This window comes from Podarcis tiliguerta (assembly GCF_965153285.1).
Source record: "Podarcis tiliguerta genome assembly, chromosome: 6".
Lineage (NCBI taxonomy): Eukaryota > Metazoa > Chordata > Lepidosauria > Squamata > Lacertidae > Podarcis > Podarcis tiliguerta.
The window spans coordinates 52,097,240-52,124,664 of NC_139539.1; the positions used below are offsets into that span (position 1 = coordinate 52,097,240).

General features: G+C 42.2%; 2 protein-coding genes across 2 annotated transcripts in view; one reads left to right on the top strand and one right to left on the bottom strand.

The window, feature by feature from the left end:
* The window catches only part of LOC310680270 (uncharacterized protein), a 36,621-nt gene extending 21,234 nt beyond the window's left edge, over positions 1-15,387 (top strand). Inside the window, exons 14-25 of the mRNA XM_083446646.1 lie at positions 4,473-4,760; positions 6,294-6,435; positions 7,204-7,248; positions 7,777-7,904; positions 9,084-9,214; positions 10,266-10,417; positions 11,588-11,694; positions 11,876-12,066; positions 12,696-12,829; positions 13,436-13,500; positions 14,408-14,490; positions 14,821-15,387. Of these exons, the coding sequence (XP_083302772.1) occupies positions 4,473-4,760; positions 6,294-6,435; positions 7,204-7,248; positions 7,777-7,904; positions 9,084-9,214; positions 10,266-10,417; positions 11,588-11,694; positions 11,876-12,066; positions 12,696-12,829; positions 13,436-13,500; positions 14,408-14,490; positions 14,821-14,989 (1,635 nt within the window). The 3' untranslated portion in view covers positions 14,990-15,387. The remainder of the gene's footprint in view (positions 1-4,472; positions 4,761-6,293; positions 6,436-7,203; positions 7,249-7,776; positions 7,905-9,083; positions 9,215-10,265; positions 10,418-11,587; positions 11,695-11,875; positions 12,067-12,695; positions 12,830-13,435; positions 13,501-14,407; positions 14,491-14,820) is intronic.
* Positions 15,388-18,312: 2,925 nt separating this feature from the next.
* Positions 18,313-27,425, bottom strand: part of LOC310680271 (uncharacterized protein) — a 33,049-nt gene continuing 23,936 nt past the window's right edge. Inside the window, exons 16-24 of the mRNA XM_083446647.1 lie at positions 27,170-27,297; positions 26,485-26,615; positions 26,165-26,319; positions 25,657-25,763; positions 24,428-24,618; positions 23,245-23,378; positions 21,668-21,732; positions 19,874-19,956; positions 18,313-18,574 (exon numbers count right to left, since the gene is read on the bottom strand). Coding sequence (XP_083302773.1) covers positions 18,406-18,574; positions 19,874-19,956; positions 21,668-21,732; positions 23,245-23,378; positions 24,428-24,618; positions 25,657-25,763; positions 26,165-26,319; positions 26,485-26,615; positions 27,170-27,297 — 1,163 coding nt within the window. The 3' untranslated portion in view covers positions 18,313-18,405. The remainder of the gene's footprint in view (positions 18,575-19,873; positions 19,957-21,667; positions 21,733-23,244; positions 23,379-24,427; positions 24,619-25,656; positions 25,764-26,164; positions 26,320-26,484; positions 26,616-27,169; positions 27,298-27,425) is intronic.

Below are 27,425 nucleotides of genomic sequence, written 5' to 3' on the forward strand. Positions count from 1 at the left end.
GGTTTTAACCTGGTGAGCACAGGCTGACGCTACTGTAATTATATTCAGAGATACACCCTATATATAACATGTCACAATAATCTAACATAAAGGTTATATAATAATAATAATAATAATAATAATAATAATAATAATAATTGTACCCACCTGTCAGACTAGGTCACCCCAGCCTCTCTGGGCAGCTTCCAGCATATACAGAAGCATAATAAAACATCTATCAATAAAAACTTCCCTGTACAGGGCTACCTTTACATGTCTTCTACTTGACTTTTTAAATATGTAACAAATATTTGTTGTAGCTATTAAATATGTAATTTAATTGTAAGCCTTCTTGGAAATACTGATTTCCTGAACTATGGAATATGAATTACTGTGATAAGAGAAGAATGAATAATAAATCTAGATGTTGCAAATAAGAAAAATTATCACATTGACTTCTTGTACAACTTACGAAAATGTACAGTGGTACCTCTGTTTGCGAACGGGATCCGTTCCGGAGGCCCCATCGCAACATGAAAAGAGCACAACCAACAGCGGCGTGTCTACGCACATGCGGGTTGTGATTCACCGCTTCTGTGCATGCACATGATGTTATTTTGCACTTCTGTGCATGCGCAAGCAGCAAAACCTGGAAGTAACACTTTCCGGTACTTCCGGGTCGCCACGGGATGTAACCTGAAAGAACGTAACATGAAGCGGACGTAACATGAGGTATGACTGTATTAACCATTTTTTAAAAAGGTTAACTAAGCAATCTAAATTTACACAAACTACCATATGACTAAAACAATAATTTTATAGAAAAGGAGACACTTTTTAGATATAACCCATGCACTTTTCCTTTCTTAAGCTAACCAGTAGCAGGGCCTTGAAGAGCCCCAAGCTGCTAACATCCTCCAGCCAAACCCAGAGCAGTGCTCTTTTCCACCTTGAGCCCCAGATGTTGTCAGCCTACAACTCACATCATCCCTGACCATTGACTAAGATGGTGGAAAATTATGGAAGTTGTGGGTGAACATCATCTGGAGACCCAAAGCATATTTTTGCAAAGCAATGTCATTAATAGAATGTGTTGTTTGGTTTCATTTTCCCAAATACATGCAGTGTATGTTGGAGAACTACACCACAAAATTCGGAGACGGGCAAATTTTGAAGAATGTGCTTTGTTTCTTGTATTTTATTGTTTGAATTTTAAAAACAACAACAACAAAACGGAAATTGAATCCAATATGTCCCCTATCACTATTGGGAAATTTGCAGCTACTGGTATAAAGACTTCAGTTCCTGAGAGGAGACTGGTTCAGGAGATGCCTCTGGCTTGATAGGCCGTTTTCCGGAAGTATAGGATTCAGTCCATGCAGATGATGAGGGAAGCCCAACTGAAGCAGGGGTTGGCGGACAACATTTATTCAAACTGGAAGAATTTGCTATTCCTCAGTAGAAACATGGAACAAAATAAGAGGCAAACGTAAAACCGAAAACATATTTTCTTTGCATGGACAGGCGGAGTCCCCAGATCCCAAGCGGTCCCCCCCCCCCCGTCATGTGGAATAATGACTCAAGATAACGTGCTATGGGATTAAATTGGGCACAACTTTATTAAATTTCAAATGTGGGTAGACCTTGGCTCAGGCATTGGGCGCTCTCCCTCCCCAGTCCCCAGCCGGGGACTTGGGGAGCATCAGGGTTATCCAGTGGGGGGGGGGGGATGGGCTGGCTCTGGAGAACATATGTTCAAGCAGAGATAGCCTCCCCCGTTACGCCGCCGCCGCAGGGGAGAGCAATGACGACCTTTCGGCGTACGGTCAAAGCCTCCCTTCAGAAACCCCCTTTAACAGGGAACCCTGGTATCGCCGCCGCAAAGAGGAAGATGGACTAAAGGATTCCGCCCAAGGCCTGATACCGCCAAAGTTGTGACGTTTTTCTACGGGAAAGGCGAAACCTGCCAATGCAGGGAAATTCCTTTCTGGCCCTTTAACAGCGACCTTAACGTAGCAGCACCCGCATACCTGTGAAGAAAAGTTAACCTGCAAAACCTGTGAAGAAAAGTTAAGCTGCAAAATAAGACATTAACTGAGGGTGGGTAGGGTGGGAGAAGCTCTGGAGCCAAGTGAGGATTCCCAGGTAAGATCCTCCCTCTATTGTGTGGACAGGTAATCCCTCCCCTACCTGGCCTGGTCTCCTTGGCAACACTTCCCCCAGGTGGGAATGGACAACTGACTGAGGTAGGCGGAGACCTCCAGGTATCCCACCTATGCTGATGGAGCTGCTCCAGATCTAGGGGCTGCGCACGTCCACGCAAAGGGCGCCCCCCGTTTTATTTTTTTTTAAAAAAATAATATTTATTAGAAGTTTAAAAATTACAAAAAAAAGAAGAGAAAAGAGAAGAGAAAGAAAAAGAATAAAAAGTTACACAGTAAAAAAGCAAAAAACAACACACAATACATCAAAACACAAAAAAGCAAAAACAATTAAAAACCCATCCAATATTTATCCTTATCTTTCATTAACTTATTTCCTCGACCTCCTCACACCTCCCATTTTTGTATTCCAGTTATTAATTATATCAGCAAATCCTTTCCATCTTTCACTGCTTTCTATCTTTTAGTTATCTTAATTTATTTTTACATTATCTTATCATCAAAACCTTAAAATTTATTTATACTTAACTCCGTATAATAATTCTACTAAAGTCATGTGATTTCATTCCAACATTTCCTAACATTCATTAATTTTACAATATTTCTCTAAATAGATTCCCCCCCCCCCAATCTTCTTCCCTGGTCTCGGATTCTGTCAGTCCTTTCTATCAGTTCTACATAGCCCATCAACCTGGTGATCTTCTATCCGAGGCTCTTAACTCTTCTCCATGTCCCAGCTGCAGGTCTTCTTCAAATTTATGCTTACACTTTACTTCCATCTTGACAGTTCCTTTATTCCTTGTCGGCAGGTCAGCCCATGCTCCATAGTCAAAACTAAAGTCCAAAAGATGTTTCAGGACATGCTCCAAAGTCCCTTCGAGGCTGAAGGCCTCCACCACTCCAATCTCCCCCTGGCCCAGATCCGAAACACAAAGTCCAGAGCATCTTTCATAAAGGAGTCTGTCCCACTTTCCTTCTCCGATCCAAGCAGGGCATCATCTCTCCAAATCTGGCTTTCAAAATCAATCACGCATGGCATCAGCTTATATCCATCAAATTGTCTCTGTGAAGACGAAACTGCCACTTGTATTACTTGAGATTCAAAAGCAGTTTTTTCCATCGTCTTCTCCACAGCTTGCCATTTCAAAATGGGTTCCTGAGTCAATACCCAAATATTTTCTGTATAAATGTTCACTTTTTGTCCAAAATCAGTTGTTTTTTGTCCCAAATTGTCAATTTTATTAGCCATCACATCCGTCTTCTCATGAAGTTGTTCCAGTAGGGCGCTTATCTTACAAAATGCATTCACTAGGGCTTCTTGTTATGACATTCTTGTCCAAGGTCACTTTTATTTCTCACAGTCCTTGATTCTAACTGGAAAATTCCTTTACTCCTGCAACAGTTTCAAAGGCTCCCTCTAGAGGAAACAATTTCTATTTGTATCTGTTCTTTTAAACCCAAGTCCAATAACAAAGTTAATTTTCAATTTTCAGTTACTTTTTTCTCCTTTTTAAATGCAAGGGAAAGCAGTGGAAACAATGTATATCTCTTATTTAGCTATCTATCAGCATATGTTCTATTCTCAGTCAATGAGTTTTCCCAGACTTACTGACAGCCTGGTCCCAGGTTCAAAACGATGGTAATTTATCTCTCCTCACTCTCTCTCCTGCAGGCTTAAACAGTCCAAAAAAGAAAAGAATTTCCCCCTCTTCTCCTGCTTCCAAGGGGGGGTTAATATTTTGAATGATGAAAATTTAATCCTTTACAAAGGGCTTTTCCCAGACTTTAGCTTGCAACGTCTTTGCTTTGATCTATTTACAAAACGGAAGGTGGACTTCCTGTTTAGAACCTTCCCGTTTCAGTGCCGAATTCCGATGTTTAGAAATCCAATTTTCCATTCTACTTACAAGTAGTTGTTTAAAGTCCAATTGTCCACAGGAACCTATATTTATTCAAACTGGAAGCAGTTGCTATTACTCAGTAGAAACACTGCACAAAATAAGGCAAACGTAAAACCGAAAGAATATTTTCTTCTCTATCAATTGCCCTTCTCTATATCAGTCCTCCTTGAAATCACTGTGATATCTTCTTTGAATATCAGTGAATTCTGGGTGTACCAATACTTCCATTGATAAAGTACATTATTACCCTGCATGCAGTTAATTAAAACAACATTTCCCAATAACAGTGATCTGATCCAGCTCTGAAGTGAGGAAAAGGGGAGGATTCAGCACCCAGCGGGTGAAACTACTTAGAGTGTGTGGGTGGAAGTTTAAACAGTTCCCAGATTCCTGCAGCAACACCTGCCACAAAGTTGTTTTAGTAATTTGATGCAGCTCACAAGACAAAGCCAGCAAAACAGCAAACCTTTTGAGGACTTATTCTAGTTACTGGAGCAAAGCAAGCAGCAGGCAGCTGGTTATGGAAATTATAACCAATCCCTTGTGGTCCTGGCTCCCCAGGAGTTTCTCTCAGTTTTTCTATTGGACTGTGGCGTTGATCTTCACCTGTGCGGCTCTGAAAGCCATCCACCTATTTCAGACAAGGCAGAAACTGATCAAGGGTTTCAGGAGTTTCCCAGGACCTCCCAGCCACTGGCTGTATGGCCATATCCACATGGTAAGGGAATCTCTGACTTTCCTGGTGAGAGGTTGAGTCTCTCTTTGTAAAACTGTGTTTCTCAATAAGGAACTGAAAATTGACTGAATGTTGTGTTACCAGTCACCATCCAGTTGTGCCTAAACTGTAAGGCAATCATTATGAAACTAAGAAACTTTATTTGGTGTAGTGCATTAGTAAATGAAGTTAAAAGGATCATACAAAGATTGTGGAACATACTCATGGCATTAGCTTATTAACTGCTGATACAGCTTAAACCCACAAGTGAAGCTATACCACACTATCAAAGCTATCGAGAAACTAGGGAAGTGTTGCAGGACTAACCATAAACAGGGATAAATCTGGTTTGTGTTGTTGTTGGCATGCAAAGGCTACATCAGGAACACAGAAAGATAGATGAAATCAGTGGATTTAAACTTTATGATGTGACACAGAATAATTACTTTCTTGAGCATCAGTTCCAATTCATATTGTGCGATGACAGGAATCCAGCCATGTGTTTTCTCAGCTTCATGTCACATTCTGAAAGGATATTTTCTATCAAATGTGCTGCTTCATTAATGTTGTTATTCAGTCTGCTGGCATCTGCAAGGCAGCAGGCTTGGAGACGGCTGTGCGGGTTCAGCAGACTGGGCTCCACTCATTGACTGCACATGATTGGATTGTTGGAACTTTAGATTTGTCCAAGGAATCTACATTCGCTAGTCACTGAGACGTGACTCCTGGCACCTTCTGAATGGAGGGCCGCCAACAAGAAGCCACAACTGCCGCCCACTAGGAGCAGCGTACACGGCCATTGTGGGCCTAGTCATAGCGCCCTCCCTACTGTGTGAAGGCAATGGCTATGGTGTAAAGGAACATACTTGACAAGACAACAATTTGGGAGGGGGGAAGGCCACAACTTTATTGATTTCAGGTGTAGGTGGACTTTGGTTCACATCTATATCCATTTCATTTTCCTGTTGGAGTGCTGAAATTTTGAACAGGGCATTGCCACATATTGTGGCCTCCCCTATATGCTGATCACTAATTCCATATTCAACCTCTACTCCCTGACTCCCATATTTGGCATGCAACAGTTTGCATTTGTGATGGACCTGCTTCTCTTATCCAATTTTACCTAAAGTTGAAGAATGATTCACAGATTCAGGCATAAATATTACATTATAATTTTGTGTATAATGTTTCAATTTATTCCAACAAGAAAAAATGCTTTTCTAAATGTACTCTTTGGTGGCTGTTCCACCCCCCCCCCCTTAACATTTATAGTTCAAAGGCTTATTCATACTCAACCAGTGTGTGTTCTTCTACACCTGAGAGTCTGAAATGAAATTGATAAGGGGAGGCCAATGCAGAATAGAAAGAAACAGGTTTAAAAAGACTGTGGTTTTAGGATTGAGCCAAGTGGGTGAATTATTTCTTTGTTACATATGCATCCCAGCTGAAAGTTATACACTATTACATTACCTGATTATCTTTTTTCATCCTGAACCAAACATTTAATTACAATCGGTAAATTGGTTACCGATACAGATGAAACCTGAGGAAGAATTCCTGAACGCAGCTGCATGGACAGAAAAGTACCCACACTGTTATCCACGTTGGTATGGAAATTTCTTGGCTTTCCTGTCCATTAACCACCCTGTATATGCAAAGGCCGTGTACAGCAGAGGCGGTAAGAAATTTGTATCTTATGTCCCTCTCATTGTGCAGTTACAGGAATACAGTGGTACTTCAGGTTAAGTACTTAATTCGTTCCGGAGGTCCGTTCTTAACCTAAAACTGTTCTTAACCTGAGGCACCACTTTAGCTAATGGGGCCTCCGGCTGCCACTGTGCCGCCGGAGCAAGATTTCTGTTCTTATCCTGAAGCAAACTTCTTAACCTGAAGCATTATTTCTGGGTTAGCGGAGTCTGTAACCTGAAGCGTATGTAACCTGAAGCGTATGTAACCCGAGGTACCACTGTATGCTGAAGGCTGTCAACATTATTCATGCAGTAAGTTGCACTGCTCTTTGTAAGGCAAGAAATAAATGTAAGGGATTCATATTTCAAGGGCATCCTAAAGCAACCTACCCCAACCTGATGCTTTCAATATGTTTTGAACTCCAATTCCCATCAGTCCCTCACTGCCAGGCAAAGAACTCCCAGCTCCCAGCAACTATTTGCCCAACAAATGGCTGGAGTCCCCAAGGCTGGGCAAGCTTGGCCTGCAAAGGTTGTTCCTCTTAATTCTCATGTGCAAAGATGTGGGAGTGTGCATTGGATGTGGCTGCTGAAAAGCAAGGAGAGGCAAGTGAGGGAGCTCTGGGTGCCCATAGGAATCCCCTAGATTGAGGCAACAGAGTACAATTTAGCAAATTAAGCATTCAAATTTGTTCTCACAAATAGTTTTTTACCATCTCATGCTAAGCTCATTTTCTCTCATTTATCACACTATTCAGATCCTAAAGCTCTTGTAACATACAACTTCCTGATTCCATGGATTGGTATGTATTTTCTCTCACTAATTTTATGTATTCCTGTATTTTCTGTGATATTCTTGTATCGAGCATATCCATATATTTCAGCTTTCAAAGTTCCTTTGGGTCTACGTGAAGCTGCTAGTATTTGTTAAGCTGGTGCCTTCCCCACTGGTGCCTTCCAGGAGGCTTCAGTGCCAGCTTTATTCCTTTGGCCAACTGATTTCTGCCCATTTTGCTCAGGAATCAGACTCTATAGTATGTTTCCCTACAATCTCAAAAGTCTGTCCTTATAGAGTCTATGAAGATGGACTTCTCGGGTTATAAGGAAATATACACACTGCATTCCATGTTTCAGAAATCCTTTAGTAGGTAAATAGATTCTTAACTTGAATTATTCCAGCAATTAAGTGCCTACTTCAATGGGTCATATATAGTGCTATAAACCCTGCCATCTGTGGTGGATAATTTACCATGTGACCCTGACCCTAATGCCTATGAAAGACAGCATTATCTTGGGCTTCTGTTCCTCATTTTCCTTCCTTTTCCTGACAGGAAGGGGGCTTCTCATCCTGAATGGGCCAAAGTGGCAGCAGCACCGGAAACTGCTGACTCCCGGATTCCATTACAATATTCTGAAGCCTTATGTGACTCTTATGGCAGAATCAGTCAAGGAGATGCTGGTAAGAAACCCCATTGATACGTTCAGGAGGTCAGCTCCAGTCTAAGAAGTTGCTCATCCACCTTCATGTTCTCAGTCCTGCTTTGAGCAGACTCAGAGGGCCAGAGCAGACTCTTTCTTTGACCTGAAAGCCTCCTCTGACATACCACAAAGATCTTTCAAAAAGTTTGAGTCAGAAGCCCCCATCAAAGTGTGAAACTAGTTGAGCAGCCCTTTGGGTCTCAGGCAATGAGTTTGCAGCAGTATTGAATTCTAAAATTCCTTCATAACCTGTGACACTTGATATTGTCTTAATTAGTTCTTCCACATTTTCAGGACAGACAGATGCTGACTACCATAAGCTTTCTTTGTGGAATATTTAAATGCATCATTTTGAAGGGTTGTGCAGTGTTGTATTAGCTAGAATTGTATGTCAAAACCGTGTTTACTTCCTCTTCCATAACACAAAGTTCTTTTGAAAAGTTTGAGTCTGGAGTACCTGTGAAAGTATGAGGCTAGTTGAGCAGTCCTTTATGTTGCAGGCAATGACTTTTGCAGGAGCAAATACATTTCCCCCCAATGTCTAGTTATGACACACGAACTCTCTCTCCCTCTCTCTCTCTGTCTGATGCTTCCTCATTCTTCTCCACATCTCCCCTGAATCAAAAGGCTTTATGTGTGTCCTTGAGATACGCTTACCAGCCAGTAGAGCAGGGGTCAGCAACCTTTTTCAGCTGTGAGCTGATCCATTGTCCCCCAGACCATGTGGTGGGCCGGACTATTTTTTTTGGGGGGGGTGAATGAATTCCTATGCCCCACAAAGAACCCAGAGATGCATTTTAAATAAAAGCACACATTCTACTCATGTAAAAACATGCTGATTTCCGGACCCTCCCTGGGCCGGATTTAGAAGGTGATTGGGCTGCATCTGGCCCCCGGGCCTTAGGTTGCCTACCCCTGCAGTGGAGGAAGCTGCTTAGCAGATGGTAGTGACTGATGCCCATTGGGACTAGGAGGATAGAAGGCAAAGAGGCCATCAGTGAGTGGAGACAGAGCTAATGACAGGCAGAGCCAACCAGTCCTACTTTAATCCCTATTCCCTGCTGAGTTCTACAAATGCAACATCGTATCTAATAATGAATCATCTAATCATTCAGGAGACTTCTCTATTCTCATTTCTTTCCCTTTCCTAAAATATTAGGATGTATGGGGAAAGCTGGTACTCAGCAACCCCACAGCATCAGTGGAGATGTTCGAACATGTCAGTCTGATGACTCTTGATACTATTATGAAATGTGCCTTCAGCTACCAGAAAAATGCTGAAACGGACAGGTCAGTATAAAATCCCTATTTCAGAGAAGGTGGGAGCCCCAGACAGATACAGACCTTCTTTTCTGTATCATGCGCTAGGAGTGTCATGAGAAGCAAGCCCAAGATTGCAGTCACCTCTGAGATCTGCATATGGTTAAGGAAGCCATTCAGGATGATGCACATAACTACATCTTTGGGGAGTAAATTCTATAGTTTAACTGTGTGAAGAAATACTTTCGTTTGTCTGTGATGAATCTTCCAACTGTCAGCTTCAATGGATGACCCTGGGTTCCTTCCTCTAACCCCTGAACAGAAATATCCTAACATCTGGTAGCAGAGGTCGATGGATCGAAACCATCCTCTGCTACCAGAAGTTAGGATATTTCCGTTCCACCTTAAAAGGGAGCAGGATGTTTGTGTCACAGCCTGCGTATTTCCTGTTCACAGGATGTTTCTGTTGTGTCTTTGCTTTCGTTTCTCTCTCTCTGTGTCTGAGACACTGAAGCAGGCAGTCATGTTTTCTCTTTGTTCTGACCAACGCTGAATAAAGTTGTAAATATGCTCTCCTGAGTGCATCTTTCGCTGTGCATTATCTGCTGATAGAGCGTGCATCAGCTCTGGAATGTGGCAAGCTATTTCTGGAGCTCGTGTCGCTAATTGCTGATACTGTATCTATGGGAGATCGATGGACGTCCGGAGGCGACGTGGAGTCATGATGGACTTTGTCTCCCTGGCAGTATCCCGACATATATAAGGTGTTGCAATAATCAAACATAGAGGTAGCCAGAGTATAGACAATGGAAATAAGGCTATCGCTGTCCAGATCGGAGTGCAGCTGGGCTGCCAGTCAAAGCTGATTGAGGGCACTACAGGCCACCAAGGCTGCCAGAAGTACCCCCAAACTATGTACCCACTCCATCACAATCCATCTAGTCTAGGGAACCACACACCAACAGTACCTCAGACTTATCTGGATTGATCATCAGCTTGTTGGCTCTTACAAAGTCATCTAATCTTTGTTTTTTGTTTTTTTTGTGTGTTTATCTTGGTTTCCATTTCTCACTGTCCACAGAGAAAATTCCTATATTCAAACTGTTTTTGATCTCGGGTTCCTGGCTTATCAGAGACTGAAAACACCATTGCATCACAATGATCTCATTTACTGGTTGAGCTCTAAAGGGCATCAGTTTTACAAAGCTTGCAAAATAGCCCACCATCACACAGGTATGTATTTTTTTACTTTCTGGCAACAACTTTCTCTTCCTGCTCTCCCTCCTCCTCTTCTTCTTCTGAGCTAATATATAATTTTATTTCCTAATAATTTATTTTTTTAAAAAAAGATATTGTTTCAGTACCATTAAATTAAATTAGGAAAATTAAAAATTGTAAGTGTTGGTATGGTGCACTTGAAAAGCAAGATATTTTTTTTAAAAAAATGGTCTTATTATAATAGAGAGACTAGAAATGAAAAAGGTTGAAATTAAGAAAACACATAACTGCCTCCTCCTTTCCAACTCAACTTCTTCTCTAGTTATGTGCTCAATCATTTATATAAGGAGAAAGGACTTTCTATTTATAAGTAAAATTTTATAAATGAAATCAACCAGCACCTTGGCATTATATTTACCTCCCTATCAATTCCTCTCATACTTCCTAATAACATGAATTCTCTTTCTGGAACCCTAAAATCTGATCATTTGTCTAACATAATGAATATATCTTTCTTATACTTCTCAGAATTTTCATGAATGCAGCCAATTCAATAATTTCTCTCTGTCCCCAGAGAAATATTTCATTGTCCTTTTCCCACATCATTCCTGTTCAGGATTTGTCCCTGGATTTCTGGAGATCATGTAACCTTTACTGAATTGTTAAATGTCCAGAGAGGTCAGAAGACCCTGAGGAAACCTGGGGTGTGAGTGTGTGAAAGGGCAGAGTTTGCATCTGGATTCTCATCTTCCCTTTATGCTGGGACTTCTTCTCCTTTTTAGCTTTCTCCTATGTGAAGCTTTAATCCCAACATGATAACTCTCTCTAAGAACATAGGAATAGCCTGCTGGATCAGGCCAATAGCCCATTCTAGTGCAGCATCCTTTCTCACAGTGGTCAACTAGATGCCGGTGGGAAACTAGGAAGCAGAACCTAAACACAAAATAATTTCCCCCTCTTGTGGTTCACAGAAACCAGCATTTGGAAGCCTTAATGCTCCCAACTGTGGACTGAAATTTGGACTGAAAACTGTTTAGCTCTTTAAGCTACTGATCATTCTAAGCTTCCTTTTCAGAGCTCAGCTAATAAAAGTATTTGTTACCCTAAGCATAACACAATCTAAATATATTTGCTTGCCTCTTATGTATAGCTTTATTCATTTCATACTGTATGTTTTCAATGCAGAGAAGGTAATAAGAGAGAGGAAGGATTCCCTCAAGAATGAGAAAGAGCTTGAAAAGATTCTGAAGAAGAGGCATTTGGACTTCCTGGATATTCTTCTTTGCGCAAAGGTAAACATTGTAAAAATAATGCACCTATGCCTGCCATGCTATATTGCTAAGGGCTTTTCCAGCCATCACTAAACTTCTTTGAAAGGTTTGATGTGAGCTGGGAGAGGGAGGAGGGTCTTGGAGAACTTTAAATATTGGATCTCACCAATCCTATAAAACACTATATTCCCTGTGTGGTTAGGATGAAAATGGAAATCCATTGTCAGATGAAGACATACGTGCAGAAGTGGACACATTCATGTTCGAAGGTCATGATACCACAGCTAGTGGAATCTCTTGGCTCTTTTATTGTATGGCCCAGAACCCTGAACATCAGCAGAGATGCAGAGAGGAGATCACGGAGCTTCTTGGGCAAGAGGAGGATATTCAATGGTCAGACTAAATTATTGTTCAACCTTAAATGTTTATTTCCTGCTTTATGGGTTTCTCAGAAATTAAGAGAAGATGAAGGGACAGCAACACTGCAGAGTGTTTTAGGGTCAGAGTACTCTGACCACAAGTCTCAGGTTCCTTAGGTTCCAGGGAAACTGGCCTAATCCTATGCTCTCGAACCCTATTTGCTACATCTTAATAAATGGTTAAAAAGGTAAAAGGTAAAGGTGAAGGACCCCTGACAGTTAAGTCCAGTTGCGGACGACTGTGGGGTTGTGGCACTCATCTCGCTTTACAGGCCGAGGGAGCCAGCATTTGTCTGCAAGCAGTTTTTCCAGGTCATGTGGCCAGCATGAGTAAGTTGCTTCTGGCACAATGGAACTCCGAAATCAGAGCAGCGCAAGGAAACGCCATTTACCTTCCCACCGGAGTGGTACCTACTTGCACTTTTGGGCGTGCTTTCGAACTACTAGCAGGAGCTGGGACTGAGCAATGGGAGCTCACCCCATCGTGGGGATTCTAGCCGCCGATCATCTGATCGGCAAGCCCAAGGCAACCACGCACCACCCGAGTCCCTTAATAGATGGTTATGAGACCTAAATCTGGCAATTTTGGGCTGTGTCTTTAAGGGACGACTTGGGAAAGATGACATACAGCACCATGTGCATTAAGGAGAGCCTTCGGTTATACCCACCAGTACCTCTTATAGCACGAGAAGTGAATTCTCCTGTGACTTTTGCTGATGGACGAACCTTACCAAAAGGTAGGCTTTCCCTCTCTCCCTTCTGCAGACTTCCTTTGAACTCGCCCCTTCCTCTTCCATCTTCATTCTTACACTGTCCTCATTATTCAATTCCAATGTTTTTTTAACTTCCATCAAGGGTTTCTAACCTTTTCTGGACCACATTCACCCTTGGCCTGCCTTGTGGGGTTACTGACAACTGTGATGTGGCCACCCCACACTCTTGCATGCACACACTCATATTCATGCACACAGGGAATATGTGGAGGACACACACAGGTGTACATGCCTACACAGAGGTACACAGCCCCTGTGTTCAGATGGACACTTTCTGGAGCTGCTAGGCCTTAGATGGACCAACTCTTGAGCCCCACCTACGCCTAAATGAATTCCTTGGGCAAACAAACAAATATTACATGACCAGGAAAGCACAGTCGTATGCTTTCCAGCTGCCTTCCTGTACTCTGTGAAGGATCATCCTGGTTATCAGTGCAACAACTCTGAAAATCTGCCTGTCTTTGCAGCAAGTTATTGAGAATGAATGTTTTGGTAAATGCCACTGAATAGCAATTAATTCTCACTGCTGACTAAATGATACTAGGTGATGTATCTCTTTTTTCCCCACAGGCTTTCTAACTATATTGGATATTTATGGTCTTCACAGAAATCCTGAGGTTTGGGAAAATCCTGAGGTAATAATAAAAGAAGAAAAGCCTAAGCAAGACATTTCTGGTGAGACTGAGAGAAGTTGACATGTTTTGAGAAAAAGATGGTGGAATAATTGCCATAAACACATACAATTTCTTTAAGAAAAGAGGCCAATTGTTTGTCACACTAACACTGTGTGACTAGATGTGTGGATTTATCCCAGTGTTTTGTTTTACCTGTTTCTTGCCTGTTTTAGCATACTAAACACATCCAGAAGTATTCCAGTTTAGAGGTGAGAAAGATACATTTAGTCCATTGCCCCATATCAATGGCCTAATGACAAACTATCTACCTCCTGATATAATATTATCTATTGCAAAAAGAAAACCATTGCAAAATATATTCGCAAAGCTGTTGTGGAATCCTAATCCAGAAAACATTCCTAATCCATGTCAGGAGCTATGGAAGTATTCTGCCAAAAATCCACCCACACACCAGTCCCTAAAGTGCTGCTTACAAAATCTGTGTAGGCTTCCCTCTCCATTCAAAGAGCAACTTCAGGAGCAACATCAGCACCACAGCAGCGGGGAAAGGTTAGCATTTCCCTCCCAACCACTGCAGGCCTGTTGCTGGTCAGACACCCCAATGACTCTGTACAGTTTTAAAAACATGCACACTGATGCAATTAACATCATGTCTCATTTGGCCCAGGCATTTATAGATGTGAAGGAATTTTCCTTCAGATTACATTGGGGAGAACATGTTGCTAAGCATGCAGTCCTATAATCCTATACAGAACTAGGCCCCATGGAGCTCAATGGGCATTATGACCTGGTAAGTGGGTATAGAACAGTATTCTTTTTTGTGAATGCCCCTTTATCCTTTAGCTCTTTTGCCACTATATCAGTTGCCATTCTAATACAAAGTTCCACGACTTATTTTCTGTTGTAGGAGTTTAATCCTCTAAGATTCTCCACAGAGAATTCAAAGCATCGCCACCCATATGCTTTCTTGCCTTTTGCTGCAGGGCCAAGGTAAATATTTTCTCACCTATACTTTGCACTGTTCCCTCCATAAAAGGAGACTTTTACATTAAGCTTCAATGAAAGACACAACTGTGTTCAAAGCTTATAAAATTGTGGATGAGTCCACAGCAAAGAAGAATTAACTGCCAGCATAAAGCAATATATACTCAAAAGCCTAAAAGGGTGGTGCATACAAAGGAGAACAAAGATGGTGCCAGACATTCATTTCTGGGAAGGGAAATCTAAAAGTGAAGGAGCAACAACCGAAATGGCCCTGATTTGACCATCTGCAGAATGCTCTTCTGTTTGTAATGTAATGCTGCCCTTCATTCTACTCAGGAACTGCATTGGACAACAGTTTGCCATGAATGAGATGAAGATTGCTCTTGCATTGACACTCCTGCACTTTGAGCTTTTGCCTGATCCTGCCAACCTCCCGATTCCCATGCCGCAAATTGTCACCCGATCCATTAATGGGATATATCTGAAGCTGAAGGCTCTCCACTGATGGCTGCTGTTACCAGAGTAGTAATGCTTGCTTCTGGACTCTCAATTCCTGCCAATAAATATTTTTCTAAGAAGGTTTACAGATAAATTACATATTTTAAAAATACAACAGATAGTTGTGACATATTAAGAAGTATTCAGGACCCTTCCCACAGAACAGCTGATGTGGGACCCTCTTAATTGTTAGAATTCCTGCTCCATGATTGCAGTCATGGGATTGTTGTCTATCACATAACGGTGTATGTTTTGACTCCACAGTGTGGGAAGTGACGGAGACAGGATGTTTGTGTTACTATTGTCCGTTGTTTTTTCTCTTTGCTATCTGATGAGAAAGAGGAAGGAGCTAAGTCAGAATGCTCCATATGTGTTTATATGTAAATAAATGTAGATCAGCCGAAATCTGAGTTCTGTTACGCGGACTGTGCAAACTCTGTGGATTCCTAAGTGTGCCGATGTCTGTTGGCATCAGTCACTGTGATGTTCGGGCAGGAGAAAGCATTTGAAGCTCCCGAATGATTGACCAGGAGGGAGAGAACATGCCAACCAGGCATGTGTCTCTACCAGGGTCCTCCTCGAGAGTAGGATGAGCTAATGACAATGAGCTCCAGATGAGTATTTGCCCCTGGCAGATGGGGTGTTGGGATAATGGGTATTTAGTTGTCATGAATTATTTGCTATCTTTCTGTGATTGTATGGCAAACTCTCCTGTGCTTATTGAACATGCCCACTATAGAGCTTTGGTTATTTACAATATAAACTCTGAAATCAAGGCTTAATATGGCTGGATTTTAATTTTATATGTTTTATATTATAGACCTAGGAATACTTTGGGGTTTGTTTGTTTTTAGTAAAACAAAGGTCGTAACTATTGTGTTCCAAGGATTGTATGGGGAAAAGCCTGATCTTTTGGACTTTCTCCTTGTTGCTGATCTCACATCAACAGTTGTGGGCAAACATCACCTGTGGACCCAAGGTGGAAGAATGTTGAAGCTTGGCACTCTGTCCTCATGAAAATCCATCATTTTAGTGCCATTTTTCCTAGCATACAAAAGTATGAAATTTTGCCTAATGTGCACATTTTTGCAAAGCAATGTCCGTAATAAAATATATTGTTGTATGTTATTTTCACTAATACATGCATTTTTTCATGCACACTTTGCCTCAGTATATTCTGAAGAATTACGCAGTAAAATTTGGAAAAGGGCAAATTTCAAAGTATGTCTGTTTCGGTTCTTGTATTGTTTCAGAGGCTGTGAATTTTGTCATTTTTTTATTTAAATGGAAAGTGAATCAAATATGTCCCCTATCCCTATTGGGGAATTTGAGGCTACTGGTATAAAGACTTCAGTTTCTGATGGGATGCATGCAGTTAATTAAAACATTTCCCAATAACAGTCATCTGGATCCAGCTCTGAAGTGGGGGAAAGGGGAAGATTCAGCGCCCAGCAGGTGGAACTATTTAGAATGTGTGGGTGGAGGTTTAAGCAGTTCCCAGATTCCTGCAGCACCAGGATTTGATCTGATATTTTCACACAGCACACAGAGCAAAGCCAAGCAAGCCAGAAAGTTTTCAGGACTTATTCTAGATGCTGGAGCAAAGCAAGCAGCAAGCAGCTGGCAATGGAAATTGTCATCAATGCCTTATGGTCCTGGCTACCTGTGAGTCCCTCGCCGTTTTTCTATTGGACTGTGGCATTGATCTTCACCTGCGTGGCTCTGAAAGCCATCCAGCTATTTCAGACAAGGCAGAAACTGATCAAGGGTTTTAGGAGTTTCCCAGGACCTCCCAGCCACTGGCTAGGTGGCCATGTCCACATGGTAAGGGAATCTCTGACTTACCTAATGAGATGTTGGGTCTCTCTTTGTAAAACTGTGTTTCTCAATAAGGAACTGAAAATTGACTGAATGTTGTGTTACCAGTCACCATTCAGTTGTGAATAAAGGGCAATCACTATGAAACTAGAAAACTTTATGTCCATAGAGTGCTTTGCTTCTTTGTTGATTGAACAACTTGAGATGTATTTGTCAGGGCATGTTTGCAGGGGTAAATCCAGTTGCCAGCTGTTTTTAGCAATCATGAATAAAGTATGCATGCAGAGGTAAATTACCTGAATGAAAAGAATTTAGCTGGAGGCGAGAATGGCAGGGTGGAGCTATCATTGCTGGCATAGCCTCCATGTGGGTTTTTTTACTTTTTATTCCTTGTTTTCTTTCTTTTTCTTTTTGCCATTCTGTATATAATTTCTATTAAGTTTTCTGTTTTGCAATTTAAGATACTCGTTTTACATCCTTAAGATATCAGTGACTTACCTTCTTCTTTTTCCATGGTTCATTTTACATAAATCCCTGCATATTTTACAAAATATGCAGGAGTAGCTGATAGAATAGAGCAAGGCCATGGGGGTGCCAATCTCAACTCTGGTATTGCTGCCACTTAGTAGCAGGGCTTTTTTTCAGCTGGAACTCACCAGAACTCTGTTCCAGCACTTCTCATGCGGGTGCCATTGCCATTATAAGCAAACAAGGGAGGTGGGTTCTGGCACCTCTTTTCCCAGAAAAATAGCATGCTTTACTGGGATGGTGCCTGGGCAGGGCAGGAAGGCACCATGGTTGGCACAGTGCAGCCACATTGGCAGAGCTAATCTGTTGCTCCCACCACGATGCACACTCGCAACCTTGCCATAACCCTGCCCCGTAAGTAGCAGCAAAACGTATGTTGTGAGGGTGGCTTTGTGGCACTGCCCTGCTGTGCTGACCACTCCTTGACACAAATAGATGAGGCGTGTACCATGTGTCCTTCTGGTATGTTTGAAATGGCCCTGGAGTAATGGAAGTGATTAGGATTAAACCTTACTCAGCATGTTTAGCTACAATATCTCGCAGTGTTCCTATATTCAGGCATGGCCAATTACTTTGTTGACTAAGATCTAAACTAGATATGATCTGTGAGTTTCAGCCAGCAGGCCAACTCCACTGCATTTATTTATTCCATTTGTTTTTTTGAATTTATATCCTGCCCTTCTTCCCAACAGAGCCCAGCACTGCCATGACACCCACTCCTGTCTAGGTGGGTCAAAGCTCTGTTCTGAAGACACTCTGGAGGGGCTGGGAACCTGTCTGATGCCCCTGGAAGTGCCACAGTGGCAGTGGTGCCCTCTTGAACTGGGAGGTAGTCCTGGTGATGGGTTTTTGGAGACAGAGGATGGAGGCATGGTCGACCCAGGGCTCCTTCTTCATAACTGAGCGTTTACTTCATTGACTCTCCTAATATGCTCCATCAGACCCCACCCTCCTCTCAAAGAAGTTTCAAATGATTCACAGCTCGCCTTTAAATATGCCATTTTATTAATTACTGCATTGCAGAGGGTTAGATTAGATGACCCACGGTCCTGTCCAACCCTACAATTGTATATGCTATCAGCTGAGTTTCTTTAGCAACAGGTGTATCCCATTTTGAGATTTTAAGACAATCTGGGGGATCGGAACAGGAGGCCTTGCTGGATCTGGCAGGATTTCAAACCGGAGTAGGATTTGGGCAAGGGCCACTTTCATCTCGTTCATGGCAAACTGCTGCCCAATGCAATTCCTGAGGAAAGAGAGAAAAGTCAGGAAAATCTATTAAAAGCACAGTTAATCATAATGCAGGAGCTTTATCTGAAAATGCCTGTCAAAATACTTTCATTCCAACTTTCAGCCTGGATAGACTCCCAACCGTTAACAAGGAAACCCAAATCCTCTCGGACCCTTGGACCTGGAGCCATGCTGGAATGCATCCCCCAATCCCTGAGTGGGGTGAAAGCTTTCAGGGGTTCCTGAATCTGCTCCAGGATTGGTTTCCTTGGAATGAAGGTCACAGGATACTTATGGCACTTCTGCAATGTGAGGTGCGTTTCGTGTGTGTATGTGTGTTACGATAGCGGAAGGTTCACAGCACTAACAACCCACAACTCAATAGGCTCTCTATTATCATAGCTTTGGTTTCTCCCGAAAAGCAAGTCAAGCCTCTTGAGGACATTGCCTCCAGCCAGCAGAAGGGGTGGGACAGAAATACATGCCCCTTTCCAAGCCCCTGCTTTTTTTTTTTTACTTCCTGTAGCAATACATCACCCATATGTGACAATTAATGCAATCTTTCTGTAGCCACCTGCAAATATGTTCTAGGTCATTGGTGGGGAACCTGATGTTGTTAGACTCCAGCTTCCTTCAAGCAGTATGACCAGTGGTCAGGGGCAATGGAACTTCTAGCCCAGCAACAGATTCTCCACCAGACTCCATAGACAAGCTTCTTTCTCTCCTCCCTATTGCTCATCAGCAACCTCTCACTCATCCGGCCTGAATGTCAGAGACATGGCACCCCAGAGCGACAATGGGGAGGAAGAAGAGGAGATCTGCAGAGACAGGGATCTTCAGAGAGGCAACAAGGAACCTCTCATTCCTCCACCTCAGTTTGAATCCAGCTCCCCTCAATCCTCCTTGGCTTCTCATGTCAGAGAGGAAGAGACAGTTTCTCATGACAGTGAGCCAGGGCTGGCAGAAAGCCCAGGCACTGATAAGGAGCATCAGGTAGCAACTGAGAAGAAGGAAAATACATTAGAGGAAGGGGCAGTATATCAGTATGAATCTGCTCACGCTCATAGGTTTGTGAGGGTTAAAGAGAGGCGTCAATCAAAGAGAAGGGAGGGAGGGGGCTCCTGGAGGATATGCTGTTGGAAGCGAGGACATAGTTCAGATACCTCAATGTGTTAATGACAGTCAGTCGCTGTGAATGGCTTGGAGAGCAATTACTGTATATCATAAACTGTTTGAAACACCGTAAGTATCTGCTTGCTGCCTAATTAAGCCAAGGGTAAATCAGACCGTGACACTGAACTGTCTATATCCTCACCTTGGTCCAGCTGCAAAAGGCACAAAAGCATGAGAATGCCTCTGAGATGACTTTTCGGATGAGAACCTATCGGGGTCAAACACCTGGAGGAGAAGAAGGCAGATGTCTTTTATTAGCATCTCTAGCAATTGATAGTCTTGCTTCACAGTCTGGAAGCTTTTATATAATCTTGGGCCCAGTCTTAAGACATATATGTTTAAAATGTTCTAATGCTTCCTATAAGGTTGCCAGAATTTCGACTGTAGGTTTGGATGCACCAATATCAAATCTTCAGGTCTCTGGGCCAATGGCCCAATTTCCAGGCCACCCACTGCTGTCACTACTGCTGAGGGCCCTGGACAGGAAGAGTGGAAGTGGAAAGAAGGTAGAAGGGCACCATCCTGTGCCAACTTGCACCTTTCCTTGTCATTTTGACCCACCTCCTCCAGTTCTCCGAATTGGCTTGGCAGGTGAGCAGGAAGTAGAGTTGTGCAGTGGTGGCAGAGGAAGAGCATGGTGATGCCAGTGGCATGCCCATCTGGTCACCCCACATTTTGGCAACAGTAACAACAGCAACATTTTGGCAATTGTATCAGACCTGGCTACTATGGTCCCTGTGCAAGGCCACCATTTGGTGCCCTGCCTTCGCGCTGCCTTCCCAAAGGCAGATAAGGAGGTGTCTGACTTTGAGAAGGAGGTTTGGGGGCTCTAGGGCCCTTTAAGAGTCTCCTGCTTCTTTCCCAAAGCCCAGCACCTCGCATACCGGGCTTTGAGAGGACGCCCCCTAAGCTCAGTGCCTAGTGTATGCACACCGCCCACACAGCCCTAAATCTGCCTCTGGTGGCAAGCAACAGGGCAGCGGCAGGAGATTCTGCCTGCTTGTCATCCATTCTCCCCACATTTTGTGTGGGTAAGAGAAGGCATGAACGAATCTGTCCATTACCATTTCCCTCAGTTTCCCAATTTTAAGTTTGGTTCTCCACATTTGTACACCATTAACACAAAAGAGTCCTCTTGAAAATTCATCTGCATTATCATTATGTACACATATTTTGCACACAATTTCACACCAACCGTCAAAATAGATTTAGGAGTGATTCTTTTTAGCAGAAAATGGCAAGGGGGGAACATGATTACAAATTGTTCCCTTATTCATGCTAGAGTTCTGCTTTCAAAACATAAAAGGCCTGTTGGATCACACCAAAGATCCGGCATCCTGCTTTGCAGAGTAGCCAACTAGATGCCTTTGAGAAGCATACAGGCATGGTTTTGAAGGCAACAGCCCTCTCTCACCGTTGCTGTCCAGCAACTGGTACTCATCCAGACATCCTTTTGTGCCATGTTTCTAGGCACAGGTCTGGGCATTCAAGCTCCGTATCCGAGTAGGTGTTTTGTTTTTTTGTTTTGTGCTTTGTCCTGGCACTTTCCCTAAGAGAACCCACATTGTACCATTTTAATTGGAGGAAATGGTAGTCAGGTTCCCCACAGATTGCCATTTGCTTCAGTTCAGCAGTAAAACATGGGTTTTCCCAGGGAAAGCGCCAGGACAAAAAACCACATACACAGACATGGAGCTTTATAGCCCTGACCTGTGCCTGGAAAATGTGGCACAAAAGAAAGTCTGCATGAGCCCTTAGTATGACTCAAAGGGCAACATCCTCAGTAGCTGAGATTATCTAATTGTTGTGCCATGCGATCACTTCACCTTTAATTTTAAAAATGCAGTTTGGCTAAAATCCACCAGCTATGTATTCCAGCTCTGAAACTAGTTGCAGATGTTGTCACATGCCTTTATCTATAACGACAAATTATTACCTCTGGGTCTTGCCATACACTAGGGTTTCGGTGGATACAATAAATATTAATTGCCACCAGGGAACCTGTAACATAAAGTGTTAACATGATTAATTTCAATATCCAAGCACTGCCATTACCGAAGACCTATCTCAGAGCTAACATTTCAACTCAGAGTAGGAAGACAAAGAAGCAACGTTGGGGGCAGAAGGACCTTATGGTTCTGATCCACCTAAATGGACTTGCATGTATGTCCTACTCAAATTGATGGAACATATTAGCCACACCTATGAGAGGGCCCACATAAACATTGTACACAATTTGAGATTACACAACACACCAATAACCATAGTTCCCCTGCAAAAAAAAAAAAAAGTCACACCGAGTAAAGGCAATATAAAGCTGCAACACATATTTTTAACATGTTCCTGTCTTGCCACTTCTTTGCTCCAAATTGCCTGATATTTGGAAACCTGAGGAGAAATTTTGGGTGGGCAATTCAGAGTCAAGAGATAGCGGCAGGAAAAGTGTTAAGCGCACCCTCCCATTGTAGCCTTCGCTTCACTTCACAGAAGCACTTTCTGAAGCTGCTTTCTATCAGTAAATGGGGTCAATGTTGCATTCATTTCTGTGTTAGTTATTTAAAGCATTTTTACCCTGTTCATTAATTGAAAAGGCTCCCAGAGTTTACAAAAATCCATAGGCTTGCCCTCATAAATTCATGGAATGTGAGGAAAGGGGGGTGGAGAGGGAAGAGAGGGGAAACAAGCTCAGGCATGAGTTCTGAAAGTTATCACCCTTATCTTCTATATATTTTGGGAAGTTGTTCGTTCACTTTGCATATGGAGCCTCTTAAGATATATATAGTAACCAAATTTTGGGTGCCAAGGAAAGGAGCCGGTTTTGGCTTTTGCTTAGATGTAATTTGATGCAATTTTGAATCAAGATAGCGGACTGAACATTTCAAAACAGAGATTTTAACGACTAACTTCAAAACTAATTTCAAAACTGAGAGATCTTAACCACTAATTTCAAAGCTGCACTGAGTGTATTCTCTGTGAAGATACACAGGTGCCAGGAGGAAGCTAGTAGAGTGGGCTTGTTTATAACGGGGTTAGGGGGGACTGGATCCAGTCGGCACCCATCTGTCAAAGTTCAAATGGGCTTGCAGTAACTGCTGATCAGCTGATCAGCAGCCTGTTTGCAGGTGTGGTTTGAATCAAGCCATGGCTGCCAGCTGGCAAAGGTGGACTCGCTGACAAATTGGGATCTGATAACCCTAATTAATTCTGCTGGCCAGAGGTTCACCACACTGATTTAGAAAGAGACGTTGCAGTAAGTTCTGAATGGGCAAACAATGGTCAAATGCACATATTCCAAACCTTTCCGTTTTGGTTTGCAAATAATACCTTCCATTGTAAATGAAAATTTCGTAACATTACTGTAATCTAGAATGTGGTTTTGACACCTGAAGTTCACCATCAAATTTTGACTTTGAGTCAGTTTACAAAGAATACAATGCAACATTTTTAAGTCTCCTTGATTTCAACAGGAGAAGGTAGACCATGGGCAACAGAAAAGGGCCAATCTGAACTAACCTTTAGGTAAGCTGCGTCCATCACAAAAAGTTATGGGCTTACTAAGCTGCCGGGAGATGCCAGGCACTGGAGGGTAAAGACGGAGACTCTCCTTAATACACATGGTGGTGTAAGGAATCTTCCCCAGGTCATCCCTGAAAAATTCAGATGAAACCACATTTGAGCAACAACTTTTCCAACTAATATGGTAGGATCTTTCAGCAGCTGTGCAACTGGTCAAACAAGGTAGCAAGGGTCTGAAATATCAGTGTTGTACACCTTGGTTCTCGTTCTCTCTCTATCACAAATCTCCAGTGACAACACTGCTCTAATAGAGTTGATGGCTAGAAGACCTAAGCCCTATTCAGATATTATGGTACCTAGGTGTACTAAACAGATGAGAGGAATAGTGAGGAATCATGGGCTTGACTCTCCCTTGCCACTGCAGTACCAGCAGATACTGATTGTCTAAACAGGTCTCTAGATGTGGAAATGGCGAGTTGGATCCAAAGTCAGTTAGTCATACTTGAGTCTAGCGTTCACCAACGTGGTGCCTTCCAGATGTCTTGAACTACAACTCCAGCCCCAGTAAGCATGGTTGTAGTCCAGATTATCTGAGGGGCACTTGGTTGGAGAATGATGCTTTAGTCCCTTTGAAATCAATGAGCTGAGTTAGTTATGACTTACTTGTCCCACTCATTTCAGTAGATGTTATGATTTTATCAGAATTCTAATTATATGAGTCAAGTTTTTCCCCAAACAAGGAAGATTTTCATTACATATCAAAGCTGGAAGCACATAAACAGAAGGACATAAAAGATGAAGACAAGCAGAAGGACATAAAAGATGAAGACAAGCAAGATCCCAGCAGACTCATCACATAATAATAGGAGGAAGGGCAGGATATAAAATTAATAAATATGTAAGTACATAAATAGACAAAAAATAAAATAATACCAGGTTGGTGAAAAAATGGAAAAACTCAACAATTGCTAACTCCCACCTGTATCTTTTGAAAGTAAACATACTTAGAACTTGGGGGTCTAAGTGTTTGTCGGAGACAAAGGAGCAAAAGGGAAATGATAAAGGAGTCTTTGTGGTTGGCCTATTAAACTGATCTTCTGATTCTAGAATGAGAAAGCAATTATCCTTCCCCTCCAAACAGGCCATACAAGTATAGAAAAAACAGAGTTAGAGGTCTCACCACTGAATTGTGTCTCGATCTCCCAGAGTCTCCTTTATCTCCTCCCTGCACCTTTGTTGGTGTTCTGGGTTCTGGGCCATCGCATATAATAGCCAAGAGATCCCACTGGCTGTGGTATCATGGCCTTCAAACATGAAAGTGTCCACTTCAGCACGCAGATCTTCATCAGATAACCCAACACCATTTTCATCCTGAAGGAAAAAAAGGAGATTAGCTATTTGATGAGTTAGAAATGGTTAGACATTTAAAAGATTACCATGGTTAAAGGACTTAAGAAACTTAAAAAAAAAAAAAGAACCTGTTACTCGTTTACTTGATTATTTCTTCATCAGGGGTATAATATTCACAGATGATGGAAGGCTTCATCACTCTTCACCTACATATGCTTTTTGCTGCTAGAGTTCAGATACCCCACACTCTTTCCATGTACTTCCAGTTGGAAAATTTTATTCATATAAAATCTAGTTATTCTGCACTTTCTGGTGAAACTATCCTGTCACTCATATGGGACAGCTGCATATTCCTTCATTGCAGGGGTTGGACTAGATGATCCTCAGGGTCTCTTCCAACTCTACAATGTAATGGTTCAATGTTTCAAACTGCAAAAGCCTGACTAGGAGGCAATGATGTATAGCCTCCACATGAACCTATCAGGATGAATGCCCATTAAACAGATAACACTGGATAACAGAGCTTTTATTTTATTTTATTTTTTGTCTGTGAACGTATCAGCATGAAGGCTCAATAAATCAATTTTCTTCAGCCTTGGCTCCCCAGAGATGTTGCCTGTCTACAACTCCCGTCATCCCCAAACAATGGCTAAGCAAACTTGGAGGGATAGGAGCTGTAGGCTAACAACATTTGGAAACCGAAAGTTGAGGAATGCTGCAGTAAACAGCCAGTCTGGAAGATTCCTATGTGATTGGTGCAGTTTCAGATGCATCCCTACTTCAAACTAATACATCATCAAGGATTATAAGGGAACAGGGAGGACCAGAAAGCCAGTGTAGAAGACAAGGAATCCAATGTAGTTATTTCTAGAGCTGGTTAGCAGCTAAATGTTTCTAACTTTTAGCTCTCAATATTATCTCTAAATATACTTTTGTTATTTGGTTGGATGTCATGCTTCATGCTCTATTGCAGGATAGTTAGTGTCAGTGTTATTCATGTGTCTACTGATACCACATAGCAAAAACTGTCCATTGCATTGCCATTTTGAAGTTTCTTACCTTGGCACAAAGAAGAATATCCAGAAAATCCAAGTACCGTTTTTGTTTGATTTTTTCAAGTTCTCCCTCCTTCCTAAAAGATTTCTTTCTTTCTTCTATGACTTTTTCTGTGTGACAAATGTTAAGGAATTAAGTCTCTGAGACTTTACACTTCTGCAAAGGCAATAATGCCCCAAGTTCCCAACAATCAGATGAAGTAAACACTGGGTGGGTACTCCATACATGTCAGAAGTCCCTGGACAAATATGGAGTGATTCAGGGCCTCTATCAAGAGCTGACATGTCCCAAGGCTCCTTGCCCCACCAGGAGCTCACTACCAACCCCAGAACCTTCTGATATTGTTCCTTTGTCTTGCTGCTGTCAAGTTCATCTGTCTCCGCAAGTGAGTGTTTTGTCTCCAGTCAGCCATGGTGACTCTTCTCAAAGGGCTAGAGGAAAGTATATCTCTCAAATTGTCATTAGCTAGTTCTCCTGTAAATGAAGGAGGAAACTGATGGTGGGGTGTTACCTGTATGTTGGTGTGCGACTCTACAGGCTTCCTGGAAACTGCGCCCAGCTGCAGTGCATCCATAGATGAGATCAATCCGATACAACAAGGTACGGACTCTCTGTGACACCAAATAGGTCAGGTCATAAACTGCTTTTATGTAAGAATCCAACTCTCTGAAAGAAAAAGCAGACAGTTGCTGTTGCTGCTGCTGCAGACAGTTGTGCAGTTTTGTGAAAACACCTTCAGTTTAAATGGAAATAGGCATCATAAAAAAAAAAATCTATAGGCCAGCTTTATAGGGGGGCGGGGAGAAATAAAAAATAAAACAAGACACCAACTTGTGAGTCTGCCCTTTGCTCTGGTAACTGAAGGCACATTTCATGATGCTTTCCAGAGTCATCAGACTGACATGTTCAAACATCTCCAGTGATTTTGTGGCATCCTTGTCAATCATCTTCTCCCATTTATCCTAGAACAGAAAGCAAAGATAAGGAGAGTTAACTTCTCAGATCCTGAACATTTTATTGAATGGCTGTCCCAGGTCAAATATCAGAGTTTTCTTATCATATGAACAGTTCTATAGTGCAGACTCCATCTGGACTATACATTTATGCAGCCTTAACAAACGCCACTTCCCAAGTTTATGTGAGGGAAACCATGACTGTTTAAAGTACTTTGATTCTGCTTTAAATGTATAGTGCAGACAGGGCCTAACTTATGACTTGTCCATAACCTTTATCCTTGCTAACCATCAGTGGGTAATGTGAACTTGCCCTCTCTGTTTTGAAGGGATAAGAATGGATTGGATGAGCCCACTCATTGCATATAGAAATCGCCAGTTATTATTTTGCCATTCAAGTTCAGGGCATTCCAGTATTAGACCATAACATTTACCTGCCCCTTATTCCATCTTACACTGAACTATGACCAATCCCAACTGTGAGAGAGGTAACTATCCCATTAGTATCATCAACCTTTTACCAGCATCTCAAGCACCTTAGCAGCATCAGGCATCCTACTTACTAGCATCACTTTGGTTGAATCTGCAATCAGTGCTACGTAAGGTTTCAAAATATCATAGTGGAACCCTGGAGTTAACAGTCGGCGGTGCTGAAACCACTTTGCTCCATCCAGGATCAGAAGTCCTTTTCCTGTGGGCACAAAGAACAAGATGCCATTCTGAACATTGCAGGACTGTTGATCCAAAGAGAGCTCAGGATTTCTGGGATGCGAGTTTTCCCAATAAAATCATCTGTTTATAGACATAGAATCATGGAAT